General features: G+C 46.4%; 1 protein-coding gene across 1 annotated transcript in view; it reads left to right on the forward strand.

Moving 5' to 3' along the window:
- Positions 1 to 5,089, forward strand: part of Nipa1 (non imprinted in Prader-Willi/Angelman syndrome 1) — a 48,675-nt gene extending 43,586 nt beyond the window's left edge. The window contains exons 4-5 of the mRNA XM_004644446.2: positions 1,323 to 1,483; positions 4,147 to 5,089. Coding sequence (XP_004644503.1) covers positions 1,323 to 1,483; positions 4,147 to 4,658 — 673 coding nt within the window. The 3' untranslated portion in view covers positions 4,659 to 5,089. The remainder of the gene's footprint in view (positions 1 to 1,322; positions 1,484 to 4,146) is intronic.
- Positions 5,090 to 12,249: the final 7,160 nt, after the last annotated feature.

Genomic DNA, 12,249 nt, shown 5'->3' on the forward strand with positions numbered 1-12,249 from the left:
GGGAGATGGCTCAGTGGAATAAGTGCTTCCCTTGCAAGCGCAAGGGCCTGAGTTCAATCCCCGCAAAAAAAAAATAAAATAAAAGAGCGAACCCAGGCCACTGCGCTCTGTCTAAGCAGGCACTTTAATCCGCTGAGCTATCTGGCTGGTCCTTGATTTTATAAATATGGAAGCAATACATTTATTTTTTACCTGTTATAAAACTTATACTGTTATATTTTGGTATCTACTGAGATAATATAGTGGTATGAATTAAGATGCCTTTAACTTTATAGTAGCTATGCACAAAAATCCAATTTGTGTTCACATAACTTCAGGAAACTAATACAGGAATCACTGCTGTTTCTTTTTTCTATTTTTAAAAGCTAAATGATGGTTGTCTCCCTAGTGTAAGAACCTGAAAGAATAAAATCTGAAAGGTACAACAGATATAATAAAATGAAAAGAAACAACATAAGGAATAAACAATCAAGATGATGGAAAGGAGAAAAGATAGGAAAAAAAGGAAGGGGGAAATCATGCAAGTGTATACACAGGATAGCTGAGATGATTGTGCTGCTAATTGCGGTTGCTGGGAAAGCGCTTATTCCACTGAGCCACCTTCCCAGCCCCTATCAGTTTTTTAAAGGTGGTTAATGTTTTAAAATTTTTACTTTGACCAACTATATATACTAATATCTGTAATCTGAGCAACTGCATTGAAGACAGCAATGTGCGGTGTGACAGTCACGGCTCAGTACCTTTCACCTTGTTATTTTAAAAGTATGTTCTCCCATGTCTTCTCTATTATTGTTATACTCTCTTTAAAATAAATTAAAAAATAAAAAGGAAAAAATTAAGGTGTGTTGAAAGGAAGAGTTAAGGTTTGTTTGGTCACTCTTACACGCCTACTGTTAGTAACTGGAGCAACAAATCTGATGACAACAATGCATAATATAACAGTCATTCCTAATTTTCTGTTGTTGTTTTGAAATTCTGTACCATTTTTATTTTATGTTGCTTTGCTTCTGTCTTTGTTCTTTTTTTGTTTTATTTTCCTCTTTAAAACACACACACGCACGCACGCACACCATCACCAAAACCCTTACGTGATGGTTGTGGGTGGTTTTAGCTCCATGGTAGAATGTGTGCTTGACACGCGCAAAGTTCTGCATTCAGTCTTCAGCACCAAAAACATAACAAAACCGAAACAACAAATAAGTGATAAATAAAATATGCCTATAAAGAAAAATGCGCGTTTTCTAGATAAAAGTAAGGTCAATTGGTAGAGACAGGGATATAGTTTGATGGAAACTATACTGATCTCTTCTATTTAATTGAAGGTCCATTTTAGCCTCTTATCTCCTGAAGGAAAAGCTCAATATCCTGGGCAAACTGGGGTGCCTGCTCAGCTGTGCGGGGTCCGTCGTGCTTATCATCCACTCCCCGAAGTCTGAGAGTGTGACAACGCAGGCCGAGCTGGAGGAGAAGCTCACCAACCCAGGTAACTACACTGCACGCGCTGCCAAAGCACTGCCGGTCCAGGCTTCATGAGCACTGGCCGGCCGAGGTTTCCTGACGCTGTGAGCTGACCTGCGTGCACTGTCACCTGTCACCACAGAGCCACATCTGGCTTTGGGTGGCTATGTGTGCAAGACAGCCCAGCCGTGCAGAAACACCTCTGTCTGGCTGACACTCTGTGCCTGCGTGCAGACTGACCACCACTGGGGGCCCAGTTCGCCTCGCCCTCTGCTGCAGGGCTCCCTGCTATGCGCTCAGCAGGGACACTCCGCTCAGCAGGGACACTCCCCCTGCAGTTCCTTCTGCAGCCCAGCTGGGAGGCGCCTGCGGGCTGTGCCCCTTCTGAAGCCTCAGTTGCCAGTGGGAAACCTAGGGTGGAGACAAGGTTTTGTGTGTGCATTTGGCATATAGTAACTTACTTTGACAAATGCAATACAAACCAATACACTGTCACACCCAGTTTAAAGCAGAGACCTCCTTAAGTTACATCCAGCTGACTCCCTGGGCTGGGCCTGACGGCTTTGCCTGGACATGCACACGAAGCTGCCTCCACATGGAGTCTCCAAGTCACCGTGTTGAATGCAGCAGGGCTCCGTCTGTCACACTATCAATAGGAGCCCATGGTGAGGTTAGCCACGATGACCCATCTCCTGTCCTCTAGCCCCTGACATCAGCTTCCTCTGAAATGTCCCTTCCCACGAGAGGCCCAGTACTCCACGTTAATATCCTGCTTCTTCTCCGAATGCTGTGTCCTCTCTGGGGCATGACCCTGAGCCTGTTCCTCAGGCAGTGTTAGGTTTGCATCCTTTTTTTTTTTTTTTTTTTTTTTTTTTGAGACAGTCTTGGTAGATAGTTTAGACTGACCTTGAACTCTGTAGCCCAGCCTTGAACTTGTAGCAATCCTCCTTCCTCAGCCTTACAAGTGCCAGGATCACGGGTGTGCTCCACCCTGCCCAGCTCACCCTTGCCCAGTTTGGTGCAGCATCAAGGAAATCACCCCTTTATTTTCTGTCCTTGCAGTCTTCTTGAGGCCACCTAAACTGGGGCTCTGCTAGTTTGCATAGTCACACCTGTTGATTTATGTGTCCTCATGGACGGCTGTGTGTCCAGGTAGTGCCTGGCCGTGGGAGGCCCAGGGCCCTTGTGATGTGTGCTGTGGGCATGAAATTCATCCAGGTGGGCTGGGTGTGGTGGGAGACCCTGTAATCTCAGCACTTGGGAGGCTGAGAAAGGAGGCTGGCTACAAGTTGGAGGCCAGCCTGGACTACATGGCAAGACCTTGTCTCAAAACATTTTCATCAAAATGCAACCACTTCCTGTACGTAATTCCAGAGCAGTGAGGAGAATGATGGAACTGTGAAATAAAGGAGAAGTAGCAGGATGCTATTTTGTAAGGGATCAGTTTCAACAGCAGGAGAAGGTAGATGCAGGCCAGTAGGCCCTCCCACGCATGCAGCCAGGCTCTGACAGCCACAGGGGCACTGTTGGGAGATGTTGCTCGATACTTTGTTTTGTATGTAAGCTGGGTTCTCCCCTCTGATCTCTCACAAGCCCAAGGAAACAGGCAGCAGCCTTAATGGATAGTCTGTGGCGTGTGGCTCCGTGTGGCTCCCCGCAGTGCCGCTGCCCAGTTGCAGCCTCTGCGCTGCCCCAGTTAACAGTGTGTGATTCTCCACCTTGGCCCAGGTCCTCTACCCCAGCACTACCACCTGTTGCAGCACTCAGTAAGGCTCTGTGGGACTGACTCTAGAAAGTAAGAAACCTACTGTGGAGCCAGGTGCAGTGGCAAAGGCCTGGAATCCCACCACTCAGGAGGATGAGCAGGAGGATCGCAGGTTCAACATCAGCCTAGGGCGTAGAAGTAAACCATTGGAAAACAGCAAGATGCCAGCTCCAAAAACAAATGAAAAATAAATTCATCTTATGAATGGCAATAAAACTTGTCTTGACTCTTAGTAGTGTGTTTAGTATACAGATAGTACTAATAGAGAACAATGCCAATATTCAGGAATTATGAAATTTTAAGGGTATGTTTCACATTTTTATTGGGGGCCAGAGAGAAGGGGGCTCCTTTCCTTTAATGGAGGTGCTCACAGTGTCTTCGGCCATCCCAAGATTGTATCTGGGGGTGGCTGGGCCCATCATCTTGGAGATGTCTGGGTAGTTGGCCAAGGCCTGGAATCCCACCACTCAGGAGGATGAGCAGGAGGTGTAGCCTGGTTGCTCATGACTTGGTATAGGCTATGCAGGAGGGCAGAATTATCATGAGACCCTGATGGTGACGGACACAACCAGCATTGACCCTGGGTATTCTTGGGAAAATCATGAGTCTTGTTTGCGTGGCTGCAGAAGCCTACAGCTGTGCAGCCCCGGCCCTGGGCTGGTGATGGGCCTGGCACATGCTGGGTGTTCTGCCTCTACAAGTGCTAGAATGGTGAGTATAACAATGGGAATGATTTTGTAGTACAGAATTGATGGATTCAGGAAACTCGAGCCAGAGCCCTCAGGTGCCTGCCTGTCCTCCAAGCACCCTTACCACAATAGAGAGGGTGGCTGATGAGGGTCCAGGCATGGCCTTGGCTCTGCCCTTCTGGGTGGTGGCAGGGGGTGGTCAGCCTGGGTCACTGTGTGCCATCTGTCTTGCAGTGTTTGTGGGCTACCTGTGCATTGTGCTGCTTATGTTACTGCTGCTCATCTTCTGGATTGCTCCGGCGCATGGACCCACCAACATCATGGTCTACATCAGCATCTGCTCCTTGCTGGGGAGTTTCACCGTGCCTTCCACGAAGGGCATAGGGCTGGCAGCCCAAGACATCTTGCACAACAATCCCTCCAGCCAGAGAGCCCTGTGCCTGTGCCTGGTGCTCCTGGCTGTACTGGGCTGCAGCATCATTGTGCAGTTCAGGTACATCAACAAGGCCCTTGAGTGCTTCGACTCCTCGGTGTTTGGGGCCATCTACTATGTGGTGTTCACCACGCTGGTCCTGCTGGCATCGGCCATCCTCTTCCGCGAGTGGAGCAATGTGGGCCTGGTGGATTTCCTGGGCATGGCCTGTGGGTTCACGACTGTCTCTGTGGGGATTGTCCTTATACAGGTGTTCAAGGAGTTCAACTTCCACCTTGGGGAGATAAACAAATCCAATGTGAAGACAGACTAGGATGCGGCCAGGGGTTGGGGGCAGGAGGAGCAGGCCTTGGAGTTGGTCTCTGGTCTTGACTGGATGTGAAGTGGCCACGACCCTCAGCCCCTGGTGTGAGAGTTACCTGTGCACGTGCAGGGTCCTCGTGGACATGAGGAACCTAGCTCGACCCTGGACGGGGCCCAGCTCGGCAGCCCAGACCTCCCTGTGGTGGCCTGGGCATCATCTTTCTCCAATGAGACGGATGTCATCTTCATTTCCATTAACCCAGAAGCTTTCATGACTACTCTTTCCTTTTAGAATATTTTAACATGACCTAATCAGGAAAGAAGGTGGGCTCTTTCTGGTTGGTCTTTGTAGGAGAACAAATGCTCTTAGATTACTTTGGAAACAAGAGAAAGTGTCTTGAAATCTGGCTCTGTGTAGTAAACGTGACTGTGGTTGTGTTAGTTTGCATTAAGCATGACTGATATTCAGGAGCCTCCCTCAAGAGGCATACATCGAATTCTGTGTAGTCCTGTGACAAAGTGACACTTTTGCACTCGCCCAGGCCATCTTAATAGCAAGTAGAGAAGAGCTAGGGAACGTGACACAGTATTCCATTGGCAGGGTGACTTCAGCAGCTCAAATCAATTTCAGTGCCTTTCTTACTTGGATTGTTCACTTAATTTGATAGCTATCATGTGTATGTCCTCTTAGATTAGAATAATGCACTTCCTTGGTTACATATTTCTATTTCAATGTTTAGATTACAGGTATGTGAATCAGTTAGAAATAATAGTGTAGTCACTGGAAGGTAGTCAGAACTAAATATTATAGCAAGTTACTGTTCAGCATGTAGTTATTGTCTAAAGACGACTAAGCAGCATGAGGTGTTTTTTTTTTTTTCTCATTCAAACTAACTGGGATCCAATATCAAATATATTTACATTGTTTTTTCAGCAAGCATTTTTGACTAGTTGGGAGAAATAAACTAACTTGATAAGAAGTTAATACAAGAGGGAATAACAGCTGTTCAATGCCACATACATTGCGTGTCATTTAATACAGGAACAAATTAAAGGACACAGATGAGCTTAAGACAAGTTCTCGAAGGAATATGTATCAAAGATGGAAATAACTAGCTTCACCATCTCCTTGTTTGAGATGTCACTTGGGACTTCTTCACCCCATCTCATAAACTTCTTGAGCACACACAGAGACAAGACAAAACAAAATGAAAGACTACCAAAATATAAAAGAGCCAATAATCGTGGCAGGTTTGAACCAAAAGGGTCATTCTTCTGGCCACAGCAACCTTCTGTGCTTCTGAACGGCAGCAAGGTGTGGAGCCATGCAAGGGAACCAGGGAACCTGGCGGTGTGTCTCTTCTAAGCAGTGAGCTCGCTGCGCTGCTGCTGCCACATGCAGGGTGGGCCGAGCAGAGAAGGCAGGACGCGACCTCTGTGACCTCTAGCGACCCCCAATTAAAGTTATCACTAAGGAAACAATGTGCTGTTCTAGGCAAAGGCAACATTTCTAGAGTGAAGACCCAGGAATACTTCATTCCCTGAACTACTGGAAAAGAGGCTAAATAAAATAAGATTAGCATAAAGCCAAAAGTAACCAGTATGGGTTAAAAGTACCTATGGCTCGTTAGTGACTGAGAAGCAACAACAAAATTAGTCTTCTATTGTTGAGTAAGTGCTCAGAAAAGTGACTTGTTTTTATCAGCTCTTGAAAGTTTCTATTTTATTATCAGCATTCTTAGGAATGCAGGCCTTAACTTACTGAACTCTGAATATAAGTGAAAGCATTATGTAGCAGGATCAGCACACTTTTAGGCATAAAAATTGTTCCTTGGATGAGTTTGAGAAAGAGTATGTGTAGCTATACAAGTATGCGAACCAAGCTCATCAGTAGAAATTCTGTTTGTTTGGCTGTAAGCTACAAGTGGAGCGAGCTCCAGTGCATCTGTTAGCGTGTATTCTTAACAGCTGAATGCAGTTAACCGAGGCCAAGAGTTTCTGGAGCATCTTCCCTGTGATTGTTTTTTTGTTTTTGTTTTTGTTTTTGTTTTAAATTTGGTACAGGATCTTGCTACACAGCTTGGACTCATAGTGACCCTCCTGTCTCAGCCTCCCCAGCGCTGGGATTACAGGCATGCGCTTCCACACTTGGTTTCCAGCCCAGTACAGTGCACCTGGGGTTCTGGGGCCAGCACAGCATGCGGTACCGGGAATTGAACTCAGGTCCTTGTGCTTGCCAGGCAGGTGCTTAGACCACTGAGCTATCAGCTCCCCAGCCCCTTCCCTGTGATTTTTAAAGGGTAAAGCAGAATTTCACAGCATGAGCATCTCCCTCTCTTTCAGGCGTCTGTCCTGGGCAGTGCGCATCTCGGGTTCCTGCTCAGGTAGATGGGTAGGGTGTACCGCCCTCATTCTAGTGGAGCAAAGCTCTCCGGGGCACTGGTACGGCTAGTGTCTAGGGCTCTCATGTTCAAGTTTAACACAGAGGATATATATTCAGGGTTAATATAGTTTATTCTACAAATTCATTTTCGTATAATTCATTTGAAAATACAATAAAAAAAAACCCAAAGTGAGAGTTTCAAGGGAGGGCCATCTGGGGATGGATCTCTGATTGGTCTTGCCAAAAGTAAATATGTGCAAAATGTTTTCATTATGATAAACTTTGGGTTTTATCTCTGATAAACTTAAAGAAAAGCTGGGCGTGGTGGTGCATGCCTGTAGTCCTATCCCTGTGGGAGCTAGGCAGAAGGAGCGTGAATTCAAGCCCCACTCGGGCAACTTGGTCCTTCAGCAAGCTCCTATCTCAAAGGGCTGGGGATACAGTTTAGTACAGACTCTGGATTTAATCCCCAGTGGATTAAATCAAGGGGAGTAAGCTCCCTCACCCAACATAACAACTAAAAAGACGTCGTTTGTAAGTGTACTTGTTTTGAAGTGTCCACTAAAATCAGTTTTTTAAAAATCAAAATTAGCGATTTTTTTTTTTTTTTTTTTTTTTGAGACAGGTTCTCACTATGTAGTTCAGATTGGTCTTGAACTTGTTTATATAAACCAGACTGGCCTGAAACTCATGCTGTAAATATCTGCCTGTTTCAGCCTCCCTCCCAAGTGCTGGGATTACAGGTGTGTGCCCCAACGCCTGGTTCAAAGTTATGTTTGACAGATCCTTAAAGAGGCCGTTTTTTAGATGGCTCAGTGGAGTAAGCGCTTCCCTGGCAAGCTCAAGGGCCTGAGTTCAATCCCTTGTTCTGCAAAAAAAAAAAAAAAGGCGTTTTTCTGCTCTCCTACGTAAGCGTTGTCTTGTTTTCTCATCCCATTCTCTGCATCTGGACAGTGGTTTCCCATTCTGCTTATGGATCTCGTGGAGGACCAATTAAGGATTCCCCCCAACCCTGCCCTGGGCACGCCCAGAGCACTTGCGGGTCTGCGTGCCCACTGCCTCCCGGAGGCTCTGCGCAGGAGGGCAGTGCCGCCGGGCGGGCCCCTGGGGAGCAGTCTGTTTTTCTGGTGGCCTTGCCTATCACCCAGCTGTCGTTACAGTATTTTCTCGTTTGGATGTTAATGCCCTGTACGCTCTGTTCAGCAATAAGAAACATTCCTTCAGTGCTACTTCTTAAGCCAGCGTGTCCAGGCAGTTTTATTTTCTAGTAGCGAGTCCTAGCATTAAGATGTTGGTCTGTGTTCTTTTGAGGGTTTCAGCTCTGTTTTCTGATACAAGAGGACACAGTTCAAATGTGTGATCACTGTTCCTTTTCCTTTTATCTGGACAGCTCAGCTTCTGGTAAATATTTTGCTCAACTCTTAGAAGTCAGCTTGGAGACCTCTGTGAAGTGTTGAGATGCAGCGGCTCTGGGTACGGAAGAACGCTCAGCCCATGAAATAGGTGTTGCTGAGCGCAGGCTGCTGCTGGCCACGGGTTGCTGCTGCCTGGGGCTTGAAGCCAGCCTGGTGCGTGCTGGCCCAGCACTCTGCCATTGAGCTACGTCCCTCGCTCGAAACCCAGATTTTCCCTGCCTTTGTCTGTTTTGTTTTGAGGTGCTGGAGTTCAAATGCAGGGCCTCAACCTTGGCAAGCAAGTGTGCTGCTCCCACTGAGCTATACCCTAACCCTGCTGCTACTTCTTGTCAGGAGACGATGCCTCTTCCAACTGCTCCACTCAGCTAGAAGAATGGAGAGGATGCTGTAGAGGCCCACACCGCCCTTAGCTCTTCTCTGCTGCCCGTAGAGCCTGTGCAGCTTCCTGTGACCCAGGAGGGTACCAGAGAGAAGAGCGCTTTGCCCAGTGGACTAGCTGCCCTCAGTGCGCCTGAGCCCAGGGCAGCTGCACACTCTCAGGGACCCCAGTGTATCAGTGCACTGCTGACCTTACTTCCAAGGATATGTCCACGTTCACGTTTGTACACTTTACTCAGAATCATGTCTAGATTTTGTTAACTTGTGGTGGCAGGAGAAAGGACAGTTGGCACGCCAGTCACATAAAATACCTCAATTCCGTGTGTCCCTCATTTCTGCTTCACAGTTGTTGCTGGTGATGAACTTCAAGGGTCTGTCCTTCAGCTCATGTGACTTTCCACATCTGGCCAGATTCTTGTACCTCCACTGTATACTTGAAAAGATTAAGAATTATAGGAACAGCAATGAGAATTTGGTCCAGTGACACTACTTGTTTATTTTCATATATGTTTCCCATATGCTATTAAATGTAACAAAATAATTATATTTTAAGAAAATGTAACCTTTGTTGCATCAAAATATATTGTCTAATAAGAACTTGATACTCAGTAGAGCAGTGATCATCTAAATAACATGTATTTCAGATGTACCCAAAGTGGTTAACAAGCAGAGCCTAAGGCCTAGAGCTAAGGAGGATTTCTTTCTTTTCTGTTTCCCCTGAATTGTGCACATGTGGGTGAGTTGCTTAACCTTTCCGTGCCTCGTTTTTTCTACCTCTAGAGGGGTGGGATGGCTCTCCAAAGCTGCTGCTTCTGCTGTCAGCACTTCAGCGGTGCTTGGGTGGCCTCGTGTGTGTGCACCATGCACAGACCCGCTCCGGAAGCCATGTGGTGGGACTCGGCCCACGAAGTCTGTCCTGGACGGCATCGAAGAGCACACGGCCTTGTGCACAATGCCAGTAAAAGAAGCACTGGTGGTCCAGATTGCGTGATTCTTTGAAGCTTTAATTTTCACTTGTTTGTTTTTAAAAGAGTTTTGTGTATTCTGTTGTAAAATATGGAAATTAAATTGGACACTAGAAATTGCACTGAAAGATCCCACCCTGATGGTGTGACGAGCCCCTCTGCTGTCCCGCGTAGAAGACGGGGTAACTGTGTGGCTGATGAGTCCTGTCCCCTGTGATTGGTGATGAATAATGCTGAACTTGCTGCTTTCAAGCCAGCTCAACCTAACGATGAACTCTCTGACATCAGCTGAATGCCAGGAGCTCCTCGACCACTGGTGCCAAAGGGTCATGTTGAAAACTTTGGGCCATTTCTTTTGTTTCTTAGAGTATAATAATTTGCTCCCCACCCCCATTCAGTGGCTTTGCATTTTACAAAATTTAGCAATGTTGCTTTACAGTAGTGTTCCTGTGTGCTTCTCCCGTTTTAGAGGACAGCTATTACTTCCTTGTGAAATGGAATAGAATCATGAAGCCAGGAAGAAGGCTAGATAAAGTGTTGGAGGCAGACGTTGATCGCCTAGTTCTCTTCATGTCAGTGCGCCCGAGGAGCTTCTGATCACACACGCACACATTTACCTGTGGCTAACACCTGCTTACACTTTGCTTACAAAGTAGTCATGGCATGATGTAACTGCCTTATGTAAATATAACAGGCTATTTATTAAGTTTTCCAATATTTATTAATCTGTATATGTTTTAAAATAAAATAATTTATTTCTAGCTGAACATTTGTTGATCTCTCCCTCTGCTTGAAACTCCTTTGCAGCCTCGGGTTCCAGACCCTCCCCCCTCTCTCAGCCTGTGTGCCTGTCATAAGGGTGAATCATGGTGTAGGAAGAAGTCATCATCCAGCGCAGTCTCCTGCATCACTGGCGTGATGGCACTACAGAAAACTAGCTCTATTTTGATGACTTTCACATATTTTGAGTTGCGTAACTTGTATTATTTTGTATTTTAAGCCCATAGAAAATGAGAACCAAGTGCCTGTGTAATCCTAGCACTCTGGGAGTCAGATGCAGGTGAATTGGGCCCAGCGTGGGCTATTCAACACATTAGTAAGACCCTGCCTCGAAAAACCAAGGGGGACCTGAGGAGGTAGTGCTAGATTCAATCCCCAGTCCACGAAAAAATTTAGGGACTCATAAAATATTTCATATGCCAAGCACCATGGAGATGTCAAAAATGTCAGCGTTAATTTTTCTTGATGTATGTTTCTTGTCTTAGTTTATTTGTGGTGCTCTTGATTGAATCAAGGGCTTCAGATACACCAAACACATGCATTACCACTGAGCTATGCCACTCCTGGCTCGCTTGCTCTCTCCCTCCCTCCCTCCCTTCCTTCAGCTTTTTGAGATCAGTCTCACTGTGTAGTTTAGACTGGCCTTGAGGTCACCTTGTAGCACAGGCTGGTCTCAAACTTGCAACGATCCTGCCTCAGCTTCCCCAGTGCTCGGACTACAGGTGTGTGCCACGACGCCCAGCTCCCACTTACTTTATTACATAAGAAAAATATTTTCAGTGAAGATTTTTTCCTTAGGTGCTGTCTAAAGAAATTTTATTGCACACATTTATTTATTTATTTATTTGCGGAACCGGGGATTGAACTCAGGACCTTGTGCTTGCCAGGCAATAATTGCACACATTTTAAAATCCTTTTTCAGGGCCAGAGAAATAGCTCAGTAGAATAAGTGCTTGCCTGGCAAGCGCAAGCTTCCTGAATTGAATCCCCAGTACTGGGGGGAAAAAAATCCCTTTTCATCTAAAGTATCTTTTTCATCTGCATCACAAGCTATGTCTTCATATTTATATATTTTAATATCCCTTATTTAGTTACTGGTTCTCTTCTGCACTGTTTTCTTCCTTAATTTTCCATTCTGAGATAATACCTACAACATGATGTTCTATGCTTTCTTTAGAGTTTTATCATCACACAGGGTAATTCCTTTCTTAAGTTTGTCGGTACAGTCTAGGTACACACAATGAGCGCATTCACTATAATTTTACCTGTACATGATGTGCCTTGATTTTTGTTGTTGAGATAGCTTCTCACTGTAGTGCAGGCTGGACCCAGTCCTAGCCCAGGTCCGGTGAGTGTGTGGAGAGCTTCCTGCTGCCCTGAGCTGGCAGGACCAGTCCCAGCCCAGGTGCAGCGTGGGCCGGAACCTCTCCCACCCCCTCGGGCCGCCCCCCACCACTCCGCAGTACCTCCCCCACCCCTCCCGCCCAGTAGGAATTTCTGCCGACTTCCGGGAACCCCCAGACCCAGTCCTAGCCCGGGTCCGCAGCGGGAGGGAGCTGAGCACAGCAGCCAGACCTGAGACAGACGCAGCTGGATAAGTCCAAACTCTGTAGAGCTACACCTGAACTTCAGTACGTGTGAAGGTTATAACTACAGCAAAGATCTACAACAAAGGGCAGA

Source organism: Octodon degus, unplaced genomic scaffold, assembly GCF_000260255.1.
Source record: "Octodon degus isolate 3935 unplaced genomic scaffold, OctDeg1.0 scaffold00199, whole genome shotgun sequence".
NCBI classification, from domain to species: domain Eukaryota; kingdom Metazoa; phylum Chordata; class Mammalia; order Rodentia; family Octodontidae; genus Octodon; species Octodon degus.